Source organism: Rhinopithecus bieti, unplaced genomic scaffold, assembly GCF_001698545.2.
Source record: "Rhinopithecus bieti isolate Rb0 unplaced genomic scaffold, ASM169854v2 scaffold_13351, whole genome shotgun sequence".
Lineage (NCBI taxonomy): Eukaryota > Metazoa > Chordata > Mammalia > Primates > Cercopithecidae > Rhinopithecus > Rhinopithecus bieti.
The window spans coordinates 3,849,464-3,871,293 of record NW_016807514.1 but is presented as its reverse complement, the minus strand read 5'-3'; the positions used below and the strand labels follow the sequence as shown (position 1 = coordinate 3,871,293).

The window sequence follows — 21,830 nt, the reverse complement described above, 5'->3', positions numbered from 1 at the left end:
CGCCCGGCCTTTTTTTTTTTTTTGAGACAGAGTCTCACTCCATCACCCGGACTAGAGTGCAGTGGTGCGATTTCGGCTCACTGCAACCTCTGCCTCCTGGGTTCAAGTGATTCTCCCACCTCAGCCTCCCAAGTAGCTGGAACTACAGGCGCGCATCACCACGCCCGGCTAATTTTTGTATTTTTAGTACAGATCGGGTTTCACCGTGTTGGCCAGGATGGTCTCATCTCTTGACCTCGTGATCTGCCCGCCTCGGCCACCCACAGGGCTGGGATTACAGGTGTGAGCCACCATGCCCGGCCGACACTTCTGTGCCTTCTGAGTGAGAATCAGCTCACTTCTGCCCAACAGGCAGGGCAGCTTCAACCTGTGATCTGCTGAAGCTTCTCAGTATTAGTAAAAAAGGTTTGAACCACTCAAGATTTAGAAATCCCTGAATCTAGAAACCTTTCAATGTTTGCTCCATGCATCATTAAATAAAACAAACCCTCCACAACCAAGCGAGATGACAGCCCCAGGATCAGAGCTGCTTGTGGGCTCCAGAACATTCCAACTCACCCTCTATCACCTGAGTAACTTGGGACTGAAAGTTCTCAAAGCTGAACGGGGTCAGGAAGCCCAGGGAGCCCAGGTGGAAGGCCATGACCGGAGGGACGCTGCCCTGTGAGCCGACGGAGAGGTCATTCAGCGCCCAGGCCGTGCACTCCCGCACCACCCAGCTTTCCACCGGACCTCAGGAGGGACCCAGCTCTGTGGGGACAGCACCTCTGACCCTCTGCAAGAGGGACTGGCCATGTGGACGAGCAGAGGGGGACGTCCCAGGCCAGGGTGGGCTGGGCCACCAGGGCCAAGGTTGGTGTGGGGAGCTGGTGAGAAACAAAGGCAGCAGAGCTGACCAGCCCCCTGGGCATGGAGGGCAGGGGAGCCAGCGGGGGCGGGTGGGAGGCAGCCTCAGGGTCAGAGCTCTACTGGGCATGGAGGGCAGGGGAGCCGGCAGGGCTGGGTGGGAGGCAGCCTTGGGGTCAGAGCCTCGCGCCCCACAGGTGCTAATGGGGAGATGAGGAGGAGAGCAGGGTGGGCTGCGGGCATTTCCGGGTGTCACCAACATGCAGCAGGCCAAGGGCAGAGCCAGGGTCCCCCACACAGTGTGGCCCTACAGCCCAGGGGGAGAGCCATGCTGCCAAGAAACCAGGAAGAAGAGCTCAAGGGAGGCCCGGAGGGGATGGGCCAGTAGGCAAGGTCGTTTCCCAGGACCTGCTGCCCTGCACCACTCTCTCCTGTCCCAGGCGGGCTCTGGCCACCCCCAGCTGTAGCACTGTGTCCACATGGGACTCGGTGCTGGCCCCTCTAGATGACTGCTCTCACATACAGCTATAGGGTGAAAAGTAACGGAAGCCGTGGTCGCGAGCCCCTCGTCACGCGGCACCTAGACTAGAACCTGGTGCGCGTCCGGAAACGTCAGCGCTTCACCTGGAAGAGCGAGGAAGCGTACAGCAGCGTCCCGTCTCCCCCCAGGCAGATGATGAAGTCTATCTGATTGGAAATGTCATCATAATCTAGGAAACACAAAGCAAAACCAAGAAGAGGCTGTCACACGGTGGCCCCTCCGTAGTCCAGTGCGCAGACACCAATGGTGAGGGCAACAGTGCCAGAAGCTTCTGCTGGGGCAGGGAACTGTGCTGGAGAACCAAGGACAGAGCTGCCAACAGCCCACCTTCTCGAAAGGTACAGAATTTCTTCTTCACGGCCCCAAAGCTTTCATCGCTGGCGATGGCCGGGTCTTCCAGCACTTTCTTTTCCACATACACGATCATGTTGTTCTCCTGGAAGCAAAGTGCCAACCTGCTCATTCCACCTGCAGACCCCACCCTCCTGCAGGGAGGTTCCTGACTCATGGGTGTTGGAATCAGAGACCTGGCGCCGTGGCCTGCATGCCCACCCCTCCCAAGCTGACGCTGAAGCTTCATCACCAATGCACCAGGATTAAGCAGCAGCACCTTTAAGAGATGATTGGGCGGAGGGGCTCCCTTCTCAGGAACTAAGGCTGTTGTTATTTCGGTTTCCCAGCTCTTTCGTGCCGCGCCCCCCACGCCTGCTCTTCTGCAGAAGAAGACATGGCAGGAAGGCCCACGCCAGATGCAGCCCCTTGATCTTGGACTTCCCGGCCTCCAGGGCCATGAGCCCATCCGGCTCACTGTTGATCACCCAGTCTGGTGCTTGTCATGGCAGCACACACAAACCCAGACACGTGGGCAGATTCCTGCTCGGTCCCCAGTTCCAGACAAGTAGTCGTTTCCCAGCACTTGAGGTGGTTCCCGTGGTCTCACGGGGCAGCGATACGGACGGAGGCCCCCCCACAACTGCATGTGCACCCCAGGCCCTGTTCCCCCCCGCCCCACGTGCCTCCATGAGGTGCGTGCAGAGCTCCTTGAATGGCTGCAGTAGGCTGGCATCTCTCATCTTCTTGATGACAAGGACACTCTTCGGAGACTTGTTCCACGTCAGCCGCTGGCTTGCAGGGTCCTGAATGTGCCTTTAGGGGAGGAGAAAAGAGTTCACACCAGCAGTGATCTCCACCTTGTGGAAAAGGTGTATGACTTAGAAAATAAAAAAAAACTTTAAAAAGGTGTTTTCACCTCCCAGGGAAATGCGCTCAGTGGCCACGGGCAGGGCTGAGGGTCGCACCGGTACCCCCAGCCACCTGGTGCCAGGGGCCTGGCCACAGAGACAGGGTCAGGGGTCAGTAGGGTCCTGAATGACCACCTCACAGCTTCTTGGCCCATCACACGCAGGCTCAGGCCCACACTCCCCACCCGGGCACCGCACTGACCCAAGCGCACACACCGCTGCCCTTCAGAGCCCCCAGCCGCTTGCCTGCCTGGCTCCTCAGTGATGCTGGCGGGGCAGAAATGACCACGGAAGCCCATGGCCGGGCCACTCTTTGCTTGGTGCCCTCCTCAGGCCCCCACAAAAACCCAAACCAGCTGATGTGGGGATTCCGTCCCTAGGATCCCCTGCACACGGTTTCTGGCCCCACGTGAGTCCAGGACCCCTCAAGGACCCGCTTCCTGCCCTGCACACAGCTCACTGCATCCCGCATGAACGGACTTGAACCTCACTCACTCTCACAGTAAAAATCACAGGTTTAAAAGTCCGTGGCGGCCCTGACACAGCTGCCTGTGCTTTGCTGGCTCCGACCCTGACGCTGTGCCCGGTGTTTCTCCATAGGCAGGGCCCGCCCCGGTGGGATTCCCATTACCACGTCAGTCACAGAAAGCATCCCAGCCCAGAACCAGGAACACCCACCACGGAGCCTGCTCCTTTTTCCAGAAGCCAAGGGAGGGCGCAGTGGGGCTAGACACCATGGTCAGCGCTTACCACCTGTCCTCAGCCCCACGGGGCGAGTTCTTAAACCACCACGCTGGCCAGCTAGTTCCAAGTTGCCCAATCGAGAAAGCTGCTGCCTGCCATGCCTCTTCCCAGCAGTGACCTCCCCGGGAGTGTGACCGTCCCACTAACAACCCCAGAACCACAACACAGATGCCAATGGCAGCCACAGGGCCACGGACCTCAGCCCATCGCTCGTCAGCACTCACCCTGCACAGGCATTACTGGGAGGCGTGGGGTNACACCCACCACGGAGCCTGCTCCTTTTTCCAGAAGCCAAGGGAGGGCGCAGTGGGGCTAGACACCATGGTCAGCGCTTACCACCTGTCCTCAGCCCCACGGGGCGAGTTCTTAAACCACCACGCTGGCCAGCTAGTTCCAAGTTGCCCAATCGAGAAAGCTGCTGCCTGCCATGCCTCTTCCCAGCAGTGACCTCCCCGGGAGTGTGACCGTCCCACTAACAACCCCCAGAACCACAACACAGATGCCAATGGCAGCCACAGGGCCACGGACCTCAGCCCATCGCTCGTCAGCACTCACCCTGCACAGGCATTACTGGGAGGCGTGGGGTCACTCATACCATCCCCTATAAGTTCAGCACCTGTCCCGGGTCACACATGTGGCTTGCGAGGCGGCCCCTGCCTGCTGGGAGCCAGCTGGCGTGTCCACAGTATCCAGGCCATGCTTGGCGAACACACGGCTGCCGCATCGGCATGGTCCTGACTGTGCGCCCACACTAGAAGCCTAAGCTCTGTATACTCAAAACTCAAAGCAAAACGCAATTATGATGCGACTTGGTAAAGCTGTTGTAAAAGCACCTAAGTCAAGAGCTTCCTACACTTACAAAAATCAAACAAAACCAAACCCAGTTTCCTCATTGGTCACATGGTCTTCCTGCTTAATCCCTACTGAAAAAAAGTCCTCAGTTCAGCAGCAAAGAGGCCACACTTCAGCTCCCTGCTCCTAACTGAGCCGGGCAGGACCAAGCCCTCTGTTCCCATGGCCTCAGACCTGGCCAAGTACCCAGCCTCCAGCCTTGCCCAGCGCTGCGCCAGCCACTCAGGCCTGCAGAACCTGCTGGGCCAAAGGGAAGGTGCCCTCAGGTCACAGTCAGGTGGAAGGGCGTTCCCTCCCAGCCCCCTCCCAGCCCGCTGCATCACTCTGCTTGGCTCTGGCCCAAGGGCGTGCAGGTGGCTCACAGTCCTCTGGCCTAGTCAGCCAGCAAAGCCCATGCCCTGCACATGACTCCCCTGCTCTCCTTCCCATGGTCACCACTGACCCAGTGGCCCGGCCTACACCCCTTCCAGCCCTGAGGCTCAGCTGAGCCCAGTCAGAGCCACTGGCAGCAGCGTCGTGCACGGGCCTAGGCACCCACCGCTCTGCGTGACCACAAACCAGCGCCTCGACCTCTTCCTGGATCACCTGCAAAGCAGGACACCAGCCCTTGCAGGCACACAGGGCTGTGGGTATTGCAGAGGGCAGGGGGTGGCGTGAAGCCAGCACGGCCACAGCCTGGCCCACCTGGCCAGTTCTGAGTGTCTCACACATGGGTGGCTACACACACTGTGACACATGGACACTCACGCACCTCCACAACACATGCCAACCAGTTCCCTGGACAACAGAACAGGAAGCGGGTGCCCTCCTCACCAGCCCCCCACAGGGTCTTGCTCTGGGCTATCAGGGAAGACGTGAGGTCAGATGCATGGGAAGCCCCGCCCTCCACAGCGGGGATGGGAAGCGGGAGGTTAGGATTCCAGAGACACAGAGGCGTGCTCCCATGGGGGGACCGAGAAAGCTGCGTGCCCCTCAAGGCTGCCCCACAGCCCCACTGCCTCCTCCTCCTGCTGGGCTGTCTGACCTCGGGCAGCTCGGGGACCACCAAGCGCGCCCTGGTCTGAGGGCTAAGGCAGAACACGCACCCTTCCAGTGACCCCGGCCCGGCCCCAGTGACTGATGGCTGCTGAAGGCAGTGGCTGAGATGCGAGTGATGAAGGAGCGGCTCTTCCAGGACCAGGAAGTGCAGGGAGGGCACCAGGCAGCTGGGGGGGGGGAGGGGTAGAGGCCCGGGGGGGGTGCCAGGGACAGCAACCACAGGACGGCAGGACGGGGCTACGGTGGGGCCGGGAGGGCAGTGGAGCACTCTGGGTCACACACGTGGCTGCTGTGCAGGGAAGGGATGGTGAGGCCGTGGCGAGCGGTCAGAGGTCCACACAGCGGAGGGCAGCTGGGCAATAGTGCAGGGGAGCTGTTTGTATATTTTGGGGTCAAAGTGACAGAATCAGAAGATGGACTGGATGGGGGAATGCAAACAGGGGTCAGGTCCCCCGCCTCAGGCATTTGGCAGCAGTGACAGGTCACAGACACTCCAGGAACCAGCGGCACTGAGAGGGCTGGGCCTCAAAAGCACGAGTGCGAGTACTTCCATCCTAAGGGGCTGCCCTCAGCGTCTGGAGGTGGCAAGGCCGACCCCCATCCTGCCTGGGACGCGTGCTGCCACGGTGCCCCCAGTTTGCAGAGCAGCTCCTCGGATGGCCCCCCCATGGCTCGCCTGGACCTGACCTTCAGTGACAGCCCAGGGCTGGCTGGGGCCTCTGTCCCTACTGTACGCCCCCAGCCTCCACTGCACTGGTGCCTGTCAGCGAAGGGCCGTGCAGCGGCCGCCACCAGTAGCCCAGAAAGTGCAATGACATGGCCGTGTTGCGCTTTCTGGTCATCAGTCCCCCAGCAGCCCTCGCACCGGAGCACTAGGCCCTCCCGCATGGTTCTCCCTTGGAGAAAGTGAAGTGTGCACGACTCCGTGGAGGAGGAGGCCCTGAAGAGAGCTCGTTCTGCACAGAGGCCGGAGAGCTGAGGCACCAGTCCCAGAAGCAAAGGCTTCTCTGGGGAAGAGGCGATGATGACATCTACCAGGTGCAGAATACAACTCTCAGAGCTGGCTGGGTGCTCACTTTTTTTCTTTGGAGACGGTCTTGCTCTGTTGTCCAGGCTGGAACGCACTTTGCATAATCCCTGCAACCTCAACCTCCCAGGCTCAGGTGATCCTCCCACCCCAGCCTCCTCAGCAACTGGACTACAGGTGTGTGCAACCATGCCTGCTACTTTTTGTATTTTTCTTTTTTGAGTCTGAGTCTTGCTCTGTTGCCCAGGCTGGAGTGCAACGGTGCGATCTTCAGCTCACTGCAACCTCTGCCTCCCAGGTTCAAGCAGTTATCTGTCTCAGCCTCCCAAGTAGCTGGAATTATAGGCGCCCACCACCACGCTTGGCTAATTTTTGTATTTTTAGTAGAGATAGGGTTTCACCATATTGGTCAGGCTGGTCTTGAACTCCTGACCTCGTGATCCGCCCACCTTGGGCCCCCAAAGTGCTGGAATTACAGGTGTGAGCCACTGCGCCTGGCCAATTTTTGTATTTTTTGTAGGGATGGGCTTTCACCATGTTGCCCGGGCTGGTCTCAAACTCCTGGGCCCAAGATCTGCCTGCTTTGGGCTCCCACAGTACTGGAACTGCAGATGTGAGCCACCGCGCCCAGCCCGGATTATAATTCTTTACACATAAAGCCCAGATATCAGATCTATCACTGTTGCATGTTTCCCATAAGACACTGTGATGGGCCTCCAGGCAGAATATGTTGACAGACTGAACCATCAAACAGCAAACGCAACCCACCCCAGAACTCTCACTCTTAGAAACAAAAAAAGCAGCCCTGAGGATCTCACACGGACGCCGCACCCACGGGCTGTGACCCGGTCTCCAGGCTGCCCTGAGGATCTCACACGGACGCCGCACCCACGGGCTGTGACCCGGTCTCCAGGCTGCCCTGAGGATCTCACACGGACGCCGCACCCACGGGCTGTGACCCGGTCTCCAGGCTGCCTGGTGTCTGCCGCCCATGACCCCGGCTTGCTTGCCATCCACCTTCTCAAAGCCACTGGAGAAGCCACAGCTGGGGAGCCCCTGCTCGGATGCCTGCACTCAGGGGGTTCAGGCAAGACGTCCATGTGGCTTTTTTCTTTTTGTTTAAATGACCTAAACTAAAACATGTATTTCTCACGTGAAGTGCTAGAATCTTCCTCCACACAGCGATCCCACAACTCCACCCACATCCCAAGGACTCCCCCCGACCCATGGCCCCCGGCACTCACATGATGGTCTGAGGGTTCTGCAGCACGCAAGCCTTTGGTCCAAAAGTGGTCACCGGGCATGGCCCATGGAGAGAGCGTGTCCTCCTGCGGGGAGAGGGCAGTGTCAGAGCCACCAGAGCCTGAAACCAGACACGCAGTGACAGACACAGATACAGAGGAGGTTACACGCTAAGGCATACATGCAATTTGAAAGATGTCACCTCCATCTGCCCAGCAGCCACGCAACAGCCCTTGGAAGGTTCTGCCCAAGTCCATGGCTGCACTGGAGCGGCACCTGTGAGGAGCACGCATGGCCACGCATCCCTCAGATCATGACCCAAGCCAGGGAGAGCTGCAGCCCAAACAAGGAAAATGCCAGGGCCAGGGCCAGCCTGAGATCAGAATTCTTCAGTGCCTCCCTAGGACCCCTCTCTAGATCTGCATTTGGGACTCAAAACCTTAGACAACATCTCTAAATCGTCTAGATTAAAATTCTAGCAAAAATGTTCATTCTGGATTCATGTCAACAGCCAGGCACGGTGGCTCACACCTGTAATCTTAGCACTTTGGGAGGCCAAGGCGGGCGGATCGCGAGGTCAGGAGATCGAGACCATCCTGGCTAACACGGTGAAACCCCGTCTCTACTAAAATACAAAAAACCCGGGCGAGGTGGCGGCGCCTGTAGTCCCAGCTACTCGGGAGGCTGAGGCAGGAGAATGGTGTAAACCCAGGAGGCGGAGCTTGCAGTGAGCTGAGATCCGGCCACTGCACTCCAGCCTGGGCGACAGAGCGAGACTCCGTCTCAAAAAAAAAAAAAAAAAAAAAAAAAAAAAAAAAAAAAAAAAAAAAGAAGTACATTACAAAATAAGAACTTCACTTACTTAGGAAATTAAAAGATTATTGCGGAAAACAATGTTTCTCAAAGTGGGTGTTGGGATTTAATGTTTGCTTCCCAAGGACGGGCTGTGCTTGGGCGTATTCGCCATCTCCTCCCCCACCTCGCCCTAAAGGTGCCTGTCACCCACGACGGAGGCGACCCCTGACCCAGGGCTGCTGTCATCAGGTTCAGAATGAAACAGAAATGGTGCGTTATGCCAAAGAACCCACAGAAAAAAAAGACCAAAGCAATTCTGTTCACGCAGTCACTGCGCTGGGTGGCCTGGAGGTACAGGGTAACAACCCCGCTGACAAGCGGCATCCGAGAAAAGCTGAGTGGTGACGCGGTGCCTGCGGGGCGAAGGCGGCCACCAGCCCTCGCAGCCTCCTGGCTCAGGCAGTGACTCTGGAGACAGAAAACGTGGGAGCAGCCTGTTTCCCCGTTGCTGCCACCAAGTGAGAGACGCTGCGGGCTCTCCCATCTCACTGAGGGAGGCAGCATGCTCTCTAAGACTCTCTTTCACCAAAAAGCCCCCCTCGCATTTGATAGGCGTGATCCTTCTGTTAGGCAGCGCTGGCTCTGGCAAGCTTCCACCTGAAACTCACCACATTTACTGTCACCAGAACCCAGAGCAACGTCCCCAGGCACCATCACAGCTGCACTTGCGCAGCCACCGTCATGTGAAGCCCGGGGCACTGTTGCTCAAGCAGCATTGTGCAAGGGTGAGCACTGTGGGCACTCTGGGCACAGGAGGGAGACACTTGCCCAACATGTGAGAGGGTTGGGCCCGCCCAAGGCCACACTCCCGACTCTGCCTCCACCAGCCCTGCGTCACCATGCAGAGCCCCCCAGCCTTCGCCTCTCAAAACGAGCAGAGCCAAGAGGGATGTCCCCTCACACCCCAGTGACTTATGTGGAGCAAATGTTTCCAGGTTGGGCGCGGTGGCTCACATCTGTAATCCCAACACTTTGGGAGGCCGAGGCGGGCAGATCACCTGAGGTCAGGAGTTCAAGACCAGCCCGGCCAACATGGTGAAAGCCTGTCTCTACAAAAATACAAAAATTAGCCAGGCATGGTGGCGGGTACCTGTAATCCCAGCTACCCAGGAGGATGAGGCAGGAGAATCACTTGAACCCCGGAGGTGGAGGTTGCAGTGAGCCAAGATCGCACCACTGCACTGCAGCCTGGGGGACAGAGCGAGACTCCATCTCAAAAAGAAAAGTTTCCTCTCCAAGTTTGCTTCAGTCTAACATCAAGGGTCAGCATGGGAGCCAGTTAGATGGTTCTGTGCTGATACAGACAGACAAAGAAACATGGTGGCGCCCTGTGCCTGCGCTGGCATCTGTGAACATGGGCCAGGCAGGTGTCCACGGGCCAGGCTCCCCCATCAAGGGCACAGCTTCACCTGGGCAAGGACCCAGCCCCACCTTCTGGATGCATTGACACAGACTACTCAGGAGAATTCTTTGTAATCGTTTTAAGAAGAATATTATGAAATCAGACGAGAAAAAAAAGAGGAACCATCCTTCCTGGTTGTACCTGAACTCCTTGGTGCTCCCCAGGGCAGGCGAGGCAGACAGGCTGCGAGACTTGGCCCGGCCCCGGATGGGGTGGTTGTAACTCCAGGTCTCGTCGCCGTGGCAGGCCGAGCAGCAGTACGCAGCCGCGTCTGAGCTCAATTCCTTATTCATGGTCATTTTTTCTTGTTCCATTTCCATCGTCAGGAAATGAGAACTTCGGTCAGAAAAACAATGATGCCTTAATTTAATAAAATAAATAATGTAAATAAAGTAAATAAATATGTATGAAACAATAATAACTTACACATACATATGTTCCATTTCATCAAGGGGAAAAAATGGCTGAAGTCCAATTTACCAAAGTACTTTGAAAATAGACTGTTTCCATCCCAAAGATATTTAAGAACTACTCCAGGTTTTTGGCTGGGCGCCATGGCTCATGCCGGTAATCCCAGCACTTTGGGAGATGGAGGCGGGCAGATCACCTGAGGCCAGGAGTTCAAAACCAGCATAGCCTGACCGATATGGTGAAAACCCATCTCTACTAAAAATACAAAAATTAGCTGAGCGCCTATAGTCCCAGCTACTCGGGAGGCTGAGGCAGGACAATTGCTTGAACTCAGGAGGTGGAGGCTGCAGTGAGCCGAGATCAATCCAGCCTGGGTGACTACAGCGAAACTTCGTCGCAAACATTTTTTTGTAAAATAATATTAACAAAAACAATTGTTTCTACAAAGAACAAAATAGAAAGTCACACTGTGTGGCCAGGTGTGGTGGCTCCTGCCTGTAAGCCCAGCACTTTGGGAGGCTGGGGAGAGAGGGTCAGTTGAGGCCAGGGCTTGAAGACCACTCTGGGCAACAGAACTCTTCTCTACCAAAAAAACATGAGCCAGGCACAGCGACCCACGAGAGAGACCCTGTCTCTAGAAAAGAAAGATGCCGGCCGGGTGCGGTGGCTCAAGCCTGTAATCTCAGCACTTTGGGAGGCTGAGGCGGGCGGATCACCTGAGGTCGGGAGTTCGAGACCAGCCTAATCAACATGGAAACTCTGTCTCTACTAAAATTACAAAATTAGCCGGGCGTGGTTGCACATGCCTGTAATCCCAGCTACTTGGGAGGTTGAGGCAGGAGAACTGCTTGAACTCGGGAGGTAGAGGTTGTGGTGAGCTGAGATTGTGCCATTACACTGCAGCCTGGGCAACAAGAGTGAAAGAAACTCCGCCTTGGCCGGGCGCGGTGGCTCAAGCCTGTAATCCCAGCACTTTGGGAGGCCGAGACGGGCGGATCACAGGGTCAGGAGATCGAGACCATCCTGGCTAACACGGTGAAACCCCGTCTGTCTCTACTAAAAAATACAGAAAAAAACTAGCCAGGCGAGGTGGCGGGCGCCTGTAGTCCCAGCTACTCGGGAGGCTGAGGCAGGAGAATGGCGTAAACCCGGGAGGCGGAGCTTGCAGTGAGCTGAGATCCGGCCACTGCACTCCAGCCTGGGCGACAGAGCAAAACTCCGTCTCAAAAAAAAAAAAAAAAAAAAAAAAAAAAAAAAAAAAAAACCCCCCTCAAAAAAAAAAAAAAAAAAAATCTCTAAAGAAAAAAAAAAAAAAAAAAAAAAACCCCGCGTCAAAAAAAAAAAAAAAAACCTTTCTCGGAAACAATACAGCACATTAATAAGAGAGAGGAAGTGTACAATTTCAAATACCCTAGTCCAGAAAAGCTGACAAAATGGAAACAGCAGATATACTGTGAACTCCATGCCCTGCATTGTACATTCAACACCAATGAAATATTTACCAAACTGACCAATATTAAGCCTCAAAGAAAACTAGTGAGGACAGAAAACCTCATCTTTTTCCTTCTTTCTTTCTTTTTTTGAGACAGGATCCCACCTCAGCCTCCCAAGTAGCTGGGGCTACAAGAGTACGGTACCACGTCCACTAATTTTTCTTCCTTTGGTAGAGACAGGGTCTTGCTAATGTTGCCCAGGCTGGTCTTCAACTCCTGGCCTCAAGTGATCCTCCCACCTCAGCCTCCCAACACAGTGCTAGGATTATAGGCATGAGCCACCATGCCTGGCCTAGAACCTCATCTTTTTTTTTGAGACAGAGTCTCACTCTGTCACCCACGCTGGAGTGCAATGGCATGATCACAGCTCACTGCAAGCTCTGCTTCCCGGGTTCAAGTGATTTTCCTATTGCAGCCTCCCCAGCAGCTGGGACTACAGGCATGTGCCACCACATCCAGCCAGTTTTTTTCTATTTTTAGTAGAGACGGGGTTTCACCATGTTGGCCAGGCTGGTCTAGAACTCTCGATCTCAAATGCTCTGCCTGCCTCGGACTCCCGTACAGGCGTAAGCAATCACGCCCAGCCTAGAACCTCATCTTCTGACCACAATACAATAAAACCAGGAAGAGATAAAAGTAGAAACAAAGAAAAGCCCTCAACCACTTGGAAGTTTCTGAACTTTCTCTTAAGCAGCTCAGGGATCCAAGTGAAGATCGGACCCAACACCTGGAACATCCAGAAGGTCAGAGCGACATAAACAGCAGCCAGGGTCGGTTCAGTCCCATCAAAGCTGGGTCACAACCCCTGGGAACATGAACTGAGCACTCAATTCAATAAAGCCAGAAATAGAATAAAATAAGCTTCAGAAGAACAGAAGAGGGGCCATGCATGGAAACAACAGAAAATCACTCAATAGAGGCTAAACACATAAAATAAAGCCAAACACACCTTCTCATTAAAGAAGATAAATCTTAATAAACTCAGGACAAGGTAGATTCTGGCATTAAAAAGGATAAATGTGGCATTATGGACTGAATGTATCCTCCCCTAATTTATTTGTTATTTTTATTTTGTAGAGACAGGGTCTCTCTGTGTTGCTCAGGCTGCTCTCAAACTCCTGGGCTCAGGTGATCCTCCTGCCTTGGCCTCCCAAAGTGCTTGGATTACAGGTGTGAACCACTGCACCCGGCAATCCCCCCAAATTCCTACATTGAAGCCCTAACTTCCAGTGTGGCTGAATATGGAGGTAGGCCTCTAAGAAAGGAGTTAAATGAGGTCAGCTGGGCGCGGTGGCTCACACCTGTAATCCTAACACTGTGGGAGACTGAGGCGGGCAGATCATATGAGGTCAGTAGTTCGAGACCAGCCTGACCAACATGGTGAAACTCCGTCTCTAAAAAATACAAAAATTAGCTGGGAGTGGTAGCAGACGCCATAATCCCAGCTACTTGGGAGGCTGAGGCAGGAGAAATGCTTGAACCCAGGAGGCAGAGGTTGCAGTGAGCGGAGATTGTGCCACTGCACTCCAACCTGTGCCACAAGAGTGAAACTCCATCTCAAAAAAAAAAAAAGAAAAAATGAGGTCATAAGTGTGGGGTCTGATCAGATAGAAACAGCATCATTGTAAGAAGAGACACCAGGCTAGGCATGGTGGCTCACTCCTGTAATCCCAGGGCTTTGGGAGGCTGAGGTTAGAGGATCACTTGAGGCCAGGAGTTCAGGAACAGCCTGGGCAACACAGCAAGATTCTGCTTCTACAAAAGAAAAAAAAAAACAGAGTTGGACAGAGTGGTGCACGCCTGTAGTCCCAGGTACTTGGAGGCCAAGGCAAGAGGATCACTTGAGACCACGAGTTTGAGGTTGCAGTGAACTGTGACTGTGCTGCTGCACTCCAGCCGAGGCAGTAGAGACCCTGTCTCAAATACAAAACAAAACAAAAAGAAAACAAAACATCGGAAGAGTTCTCTCCGCACCTCTGTTCCCACCCGCACTGGACACAAAAGTAAAGCCAGAGAAGATGGCCATTACAGTGAGAAAGAGAGTCCTCACGATGAACCAAATTATCTGGGACCCTGACCTTGGACACTCAGCCTCCAAAGCTGTGAGAACAAACATTTCTTTGTTTCTGCACCCCCTGCCCCATGCCTGTGGCACTTTGTTACAGTAGCCTAAATAAAACAACTAAAATATGTGAGATGATGGCAAGGTGAGCAGAAGGAAAGTTCCGGAACTATGGACAAGACCGTGGGCCCTATGCTAAGGTCAAAGTCAAGGGGTTCTCTGAATACCCAAAAAGCTGGTTATCACTCTGGCTGCATTTTACAATCACCTTAGAGTTTCCGACAAAACCAATTCCTATGTGCCCTCTAGGCTGAATGATGACAACCTGAAGGCACAGCCCAGGCACTGGCACTTTAAAGAGCTCCCTGGAGGATTCCAACGTTTAGCGAGAATTGACAGCACTGCTCCAGTGGGTCAGTATCTTCCCAGCTTAAGATATACCAGGCTTAGCCGGGCGATGAGGTGGGCGCCTGTAGTCCCAGATACTCAGGAGGCTGAGGCAGGAGAATGGCAGAAACCCGGGAGGCGGAGCTTGCAGTGAGCTGAGATCCGGCCACTGCACTCCAGCCTGGGCGACAGAGCGAACTCCGTCTCAAAAAAAAAAAAAGACATACCAGTGTTTCATCCAAATACTTGAAAAATTCGGCCAGACATGGTGGTTCACACCTGTAATCCCAGCACTTTGGGAGGCCGAGGTGGGTGGATCATTTGAGGTCAGGAGATTGAGACCAGAAATACAAAATCATGGCTGGGAATGGTGGCTCTTGCTGTAATCCCAGCACTCAAAAAAACAAAAACAAAAACAGAAACAAAAAATAGGCCGGAGTGGTGGTAAGCACCTTACTTCCAGCTGTGCAGGAGGCTGAGGTAAGAGAAGAGGAGAATTGCTTGAACCCACAAGGCAGAGGGTGCAGTGAGCTGAGATTGCACCACTCACTCCAGCCTGGGTGACAGAGTGAGACTCTGCCTCAATTAAAAAAAAAAAAAACTATGAAAAATTCAATGAAAACCAGAACCTACAAAAACACGTCTGGTATAATACTCCTATTCAGGACTATACTAGAGGCCACAGCCAGTGCAATAACATAAGAAAAAAATAAAAGGTACAGTGACAGAAAAGTTTGGCATAGAATGTAGGTCTGTTAAACAAAGAAAAGGAACAAGTGAAGTTGTACTTGCAGATGACATGACATTTCTATGTAGAAAAACATAAATGAGTGAGTTTATTAGCAAGGTTTCAGGAGGCAATTTCAATACACAAAAATCAATTGTATTTCTATATACTAGCAACAGACAACAGGAAATTGAGACCATCCTGGCTAACACGGTGAAACTCTGTGTCTACTAAAAATACAAAAATTTAGCCAGGCTTGGTGGTGGGTGCCTGTAGTCCCAGTTACTTGAGAGACTGAGGCAGGAGAATGGCGTGAACCTGGGAGGCGGAGCTTGCAGCGAACGGAGAACCCACAACTGCACCTCAGCCTGGACGACAGAGCAAGACTCTCTCTCAAAAAAAAAAAAACAAAAAAAAAACACTATAATTTATGGCCAGGTGCGGTGACTCACGCCTGTAATCCCAACAATTTGGGAGGCCAAGGTGGGTGGATCATCTGAGGTCAGGAGTTTGTGATTACCCTGACCAACATGGTGAAACCTCATCTCTATTAAATATAAAAAATTAGGCCAGGTGCAGTGGCTCACGCCTGTAATCCCAGCACTTTGGGAGGCTGAGGCAGGCAGATCACGAGGTCAGGAGATCAAGACCATCCTGGCTAACACAGTGAAACCCCATCTCTACTAAAACCACAAAAAATTAGCCAGGCGTGGTGGCGGGCACCTGTGGTCCCAGCTACTCGGGAGGCTGAGGCAGGAGAATGGTGTGAACCCAGGAGGCAGAGCTTGCACCGAGCTGAGATCGCACTACTGCACTCCAGCCTGGGTGAGAGCGAGACTCCGTCTCAAAAAAAAAAAAAAAAAAAATTAGGTAGTCATGGTGGCACACACCTGTAATCCCAGCTATTTGGGAGGCTGAGGCAGGAGAATCACTTGAACCTGAGAGGTGGAGGTTGCAGTGAGCTGCGGTTGCACTGCAGCCTTGGTAACAAGAGTGAAATTTCGTCTTTAAAAAATTAAGTGATTTATAATATCATTAAAAATATAAAATATGTAGGGATATATTTGGCAAAAGACATGTAAGAACTGCATACTGAAAACTACAATATATTGCTGACAGAGATCAAAGGAAATCTAAATAAATGGAGAGACATACCATGTTCATGGATTGTAGGACTCAATATTAAGATCTTAGTTCTCATGAAATTGATCTGCAAATGTTAACCAAACAGAACCATCAAAATCTAAGCAGGCTTTTTTTTTTTTTTTTTTTTTTGAGACGGAGTCTCGCTCTGTCGCCCAGGCTGGAGTGCAGTGGCCGGATCTCAGCTCACTGCAAGCTCTGCCTCCCGGGTTCACGCCATTCTCCTGCCTCAGCCTCCCGAGTAGCTGGGACTACAGGCGCCGCCACCTCGCCCGGCTAGTTTTTTAAATTTTTTAGTAGAGACAGGGTTTCACCGTGTTAGCCAGGATGGTCTCGATCTCCTGACCTCGTGATCCGCCCATCTCGGCCTCCCAAAGTGCTGGGATTACAGGCTTGAGCCACCGCGCCCGGCCCCAAGCAGGCTTTTCTAAAGGAAAGGACAAGCTGATCAAATTCACATAAAAATGTAAAGTATCTAGACCAGCTAAAAAAACTGAAGAACAAACATGGATGGCTAACTTCATGACTTGCTGAAAAACTATGGGAACCCGACAGCGTGGCAGCATCAAAACAGACACACACGCCCAGGAAACAGGACAGCCAGCCCAGAGGCAGATGCCACAGACCCCCACACACACGCAGTCAATGGATTTTTGACAGGTGCTGAGGTGATTCAACATGGGAGAGGATCATCTTTTCACCCAATAGTTCTCAGCAACTGGACAGCCATGTCTAAAAGAATGAAGCCCAATCATTTCCTCATACTAAATACAAATATTAACTCAAAATGGATTATAGACCTAAATGTGAGGACTAAAACTACAAAACTTTTTAGGAGAAAGAATTTTTTTTCTTTTTCTTTTTTTTTGGAGACAGAGTCTCACACTATTGCCCAGGCTGGAGTGCAAAGGCATAATCTCGGCTCAATGCAACCTGTGCCTCCTGGGTTCAGGTGATTCTCCAGCCTCAGCCTCCCAAGTAGCTGGGATCACAGGCATCCGCCACCATGCCTGGCTTATGCTTTATATTTTTCAGTAGAGACGGGGTTAACTCCTGACCCTGTGATCTGCCCACCTCGGCCTTCCAAAGTTCTGGGATTATAGGCGTGAGCCACCATGCCTGGTCTTTTTCTTTCTTTTTTTGTGAGACAGGATCTCCCACTGTTGCCCAGGCTGGAGTACAGTGGTGTGATCTCAGCCCACGGCAGCCTCAACCTCCCAGGCTCAAGCAATCCTCTCACTTCAGGCTCCCAAGTAGCTGGGATTACAGGCATGCACCACCACACCTAGCTAATTTTTTTTGGGTGGAGATAGGGTCTAATTTTTTTTGTTTTGTTTTTTGGGTGGAGATGGGGTCTCCTTATGTTGTACAGGCTGGTTTCGAACTCCTGGGCTCAAGTGATCCTCCCACCTTGGCCTTCCAAAGTGTTGGGATTACAGGCGTGAGCGACCGCACCCAGCTGGAAAAAGTCTTAGTGGTGTTTAAAATCTTTTATACTTAATGGAACACTGATCTTTGTTTTTTTTTCTGTTTCAGGCAGGGTCTTACTCTGTCTCCAGGTTGGAGAACAGTGGTGCAATCATGGCTCACTGGAGCCTCTACCTACTGTGCTCAGACAATCCTCCCACCTCAGCCTCCTGAGTACCTGGGACTACAAGCATATGCCACCATGCCTGACTAATTTTTTTTTTTTTGTAGAGATTAAGTTTTGCCATGCTGCCCAGGCAGACCTCGAACTCCTGGGTTCAAGCAATCTCTCTGCCTCAGCATCCTAAAGTGCTTGGATTACAGGCGTGAGCCACTGTGCCTAGCCAAAACACTGTTAAGAAAATGAAAATACAGCTGGGTGTGGTGGCTCATGCCTGTGATCCCAGCACTTTGGGAGGCCGAGGCAGGAGGATCGCTTGAGTTCCGGAGTTCAAGACCAGTTCTGGGTCTTGCTAGTGGTGATGGTTATGTAATTAATTTATGAGGTAACACTGCATAGAGCCACACACATACACACACATGTAAAACTGGTGAAACCTGAATAAGGTCGATAGTTCAGTTAGCAGCATTTCAATTCCCTGGTTTTAACATTGTACTACGGAGGTGTATGGAGGTGTACGATGTTAACACAAGCGCCAGCGCAGTGGCTCATGCCTGTAATCCCAGCACTTTGGGAGGCTGAGGCGGGCGGATCACCTGAGGGTGTGAGTTTGGGACCATCCTGACCAACATGCAGAAACCCTATCTCTACTAAAAATACAAAATTAGCCTGGCTTGGTGGCTGGCCCCTGTAATCCCAGCTACTTGGGAGGCCGAGGCAGGAGAATTGCTTGAACTTAGGAGGTGGAGGCTGCGGTGAGCCGAGATCATACCATTGTACTCCAGCCTGGGCAACAAGAGCCAAACTCCGTCTCAAAACAAAACAAAACAAAAAAAGATGTTAACAGAGAAGGAGCTGGTGAAGGGCACAGGAGTCTCTCTGTACCATTTTTACAACTTCCTATGAATTAGTCTCTGATTATTTCTTTTTTTTTTCTTTTATCCCCCAGACGAAATCTCGCTCTGTCCCCCAGGTTGGAGTGCGGTGGCGCGATCTCGGCTCACTGCAACCTCCGCCTCCAGGGTTGAAGCACTTCTCCTGCCTCAGCCTCCCGTGTAGCTGGGATTACAGGCACCTGCCACCACACCTGGCTAATTTTTGTATTTTAAGTAGAGATGGGGTTTCATCACATTGGCCAGGCTGGTCTCCAACTCCCGACCTCAGGTGGTTTGCCCGCCTCGGCCTCCCAAAGTGCTGGGATTACAGACGTAAGCCACTGCACCCAGCAGATTTCAAAATAAACAGTTAATAAAGGTCAGGCACGGTGGCTCACATCTGTAATCCCAGCACTTTCAGAGGCCAAAGCAGGGGAATCACTTGAAGTCAGGAGTTGGAGACCAGCCTGGGCAACACAGCAAGACCCCGTAGCTACAAAAACATTAATAAAAAATAAACCATTCAAAATTACAAAATGTTAAAAAAAAACATGTATTATTATTACTGCTACATTACCTAGAAGCGCTACTTTGTGTGTGTTTGTGTGTGTGTGTGTGTGAGAGAGAGAGAGAGAGAGAGAGAGACTGAGAGGCAGGGTCTTGCTCTGTCACCTAAGCTGGAGTGTAGTGGTGCAATTACAGCTTACTGCAGCCTCAATCTCCCAGGCTCAAGGGATCCTCCCACGTAGCGAAGACTACAGGCATGTGCCACTACGTCTGGCTAATTTTTAAAATTTTTGTAGAGACAGGGTCTCGTTACATTGAACGGGCTGATCTTGAACTCCTGGGCTCTGGTGACCCTCCTGCACTGACCTCCCAAAGCATTGGGATCACAGGCATAAGCCACTGCACCCAGCTGAGAAGCTCTCTTCATATTTATTTGCGAAGATCAATTTGATGACTAAGCAGTAAGATAATTTATAAAACAATATTAAAACCAACTTTAAACAATTATCTTCACTTATGTATATGTGTGTGTGTATATACACACACACACACATATATATTTAATAGGCATCTCCAATACCATAACCAGTGTATTTTTTTTTTTTTGAGATGGGGCTTCACTGATGTTGTCCAGGCTGGAGTGCAGCGGTGTGATCTCGGCTCACTGCAAACTCTGCTTCCCAGGTTCTCCTGCCTCAGCCTCCCGAGTAGCTGGGACTACAGGCGTGCGCCACCACTCCCAGCTAATTTTGTATTTTTTAGTGGAGACCTGCCTCTTAATTCTTCAACATGGAGGGGTTTCTCCATGTTTGTCAGGCTGGTCTCAAACTCCCGACCTCAGATGATCCACCTACCTTGGCCTCCCAAAGTGCTGGGATTACAGGCGTGAGCCACTGGGCCCAGCCACCAGTGTATTTTTTGTATTTTTTGACAACAGCGAATCAGGACTGACATTTAATTCGTTTGTTTGAGATGTTAAATATTTTAAAAGGACACATGATGCTAGCTGCACCACCAAAGTGCATTCAAATTCCTCACAGCATGAATCTAATTTTAAAAAACCTTTGTAGGGTGGGCACAGTGACTCACGACTGTGATCCCAGCACTTCGGGAGGCTGAGGAGGGCAGATCATGAGGTCAGGAGTTCAACAACAGCCTGGCCAAGATGGTGAAACCCCGTCTCTACTAAAAATACAAAAAAATTAGCTGGGCGCGGTGGCAGGCACCTATAATCCCAGCTACTCAGGAGGCTGAGGCAGGAGAATCGCTTGAACTCAGGTGGCAGAGGTTGCATGATCAGCCTGGGTGACAGAGTGAGACCCCACCTCAGAAAAGAAAAAACAAAAAACAAAACAAAAAACCTCTGTATTAGGAAGTTTTATTAGAAAACAGTACTAGAGCACAATAACAAAATATTCATAACGAACTTATACAAAGTGGCAAGGAAAACATTAAGATGCCAATAAATAAATGTGCAAAGAACATGAACAAAAGTCACACACACACACAAATACAAACATAATATACATGAGTTCGTTCCCATGTAAGAACTCAATCAATATTTGTTGAAACACTAAATGAAAAAGGAAAATTTATTTAGTAACAGAAATGCGGAAACAACCTCAGTTAACCCTGAGTTGGAAAAAACTTACTGCCCACTAAATTACCCATCTCATCCCCCCCCAGTAAACAATGCCCAGTGCTGGCATGCACACTGGCAGTATATAAATTGAGAAACACCTTCTGGAAAGTGCTACAGCCATGTGACCACAGGGCTTGACCCTGTGACCTCATTAAACCTAAGCAGATTACAGGTCTGAAGGGGGCTTTCTTTAGATGTGGCTCCACCTACTTAGGAGCTGAAGGAAACAGGGGTCTGTGCAGTTCTGAATGGTGAGGCCAGGCACCACCTCACCTCTCCAGTTGCACAAAGTTTGCGTGGCATCCTCACATCCCACCTGGCTCTATTTCGCCTTTTCTCTGAACACTTTTCACCATCTGTCTGAAGAACACACATTTTATTCACTTCCCCATTCCCATGCCTGAACCTTTCCAATTGTGGGCCAGGAAAGACTGCAAATGATAAGCCCCCAGCACAGAGAGCAGAAATGAAATCCTGGGGTTACGAGCTAAAGCATTACTGACACCCACTTGTCCAGAACAGCTGAAGCCAGGTGGTGACTGTCAACAGGTATATATGGACTAGAAAGTGGAGCTGCTGGAGAAAGCCCTGCACCTTCCTGCCAGGACACGGCCTCCCCACAGGTGCTGGGCTTGTGTGCTCAACGCTCCCTCTTGCTGTCATCCTAACACACCTGAAGACTGCAGGTAATCCAGATGCAGGGCCGTCAACTCCCACAAACACCCACCTGCCTCTTAATTCTCCAAGTGAGACCTACATCTCCTCAAGTGGGAAGCTCAATGAAATGAACTATTATTTTCCGTTTTCATCACAAGCGCCACTTTCCCCCTATTTGTTCACCGCCTCCACTCCACAAGAACTGCTCTTGACTTGGCCAACTTTCTGGGCCACCCTATGAGCATTTATGAATCAAACAGGATTCTGTGCTAGCCTGGAAATCTAACTGCTTACAGCAGTTGTTTCAGGAAGAAAATGCTGTTTTGGAACCACACAGCAGGCTGCCAACTGACTCAGGGAACATAAACCCAACTCTGAATTCAAAGAAAACAAACAAAATGGCTGGTCAAAGTGAGGCCGGGCGCGGCGGCTCACACCTGCAATCCCGGCACTCTGGGAGGCCGAGAAAGTGAGGCCGGGCGCGGGGCTCACACCTGCAATCCCGGCACTCTGGGAGGCCGAGAAAGTGAGGCCGGGCGCGGCGGCTCAC

At 52.0% G+C, this 21,830-nt stretch overlaps 1 protein-coding gene across 2 annotated transcripts in view; it reads right to left on the bottom strand.

Annotated features, from left to right (window-relative positions):
- NADK (NAD kinase) overlaps positions 1–21,830 on the bottom strand; it is a 30,811-nt gene that overhangs the window by 4,559 nt on the left and 4,422 nt on the right. For both annotated transcript variants that reach the window (XM_017882493.1, XM_017882494.1), the window contains exons 2-7: positions 9,930–10,148; positions 7,534–7,617; positions 2,404–2,533; positions 1,715–1,823; positions 1,471–1,556; positions 559–661 (exon numbers count right to left, since the gene is read on the bottom strand). In XM_017882493.1, coding sequence (XP_017737982.1) covers positions 559–661; positions 1,471–1,556; positions 1,715–1,823; positions 2,404–2,533; positions 7,534–7,617; positions 9,930–10,108 — 691 coding nt within the window. In that variant the 5' untranslated portion in view covers positions 10,109–10,148. The remainder of the gene's footprint in view (positions 1–558; positions 662–1,470; positions 1,557–1,714; positions 1,824–2,403; positions 2,534–7,533; positions 7,618–9,929; positions 10,149–21,830) is intronic.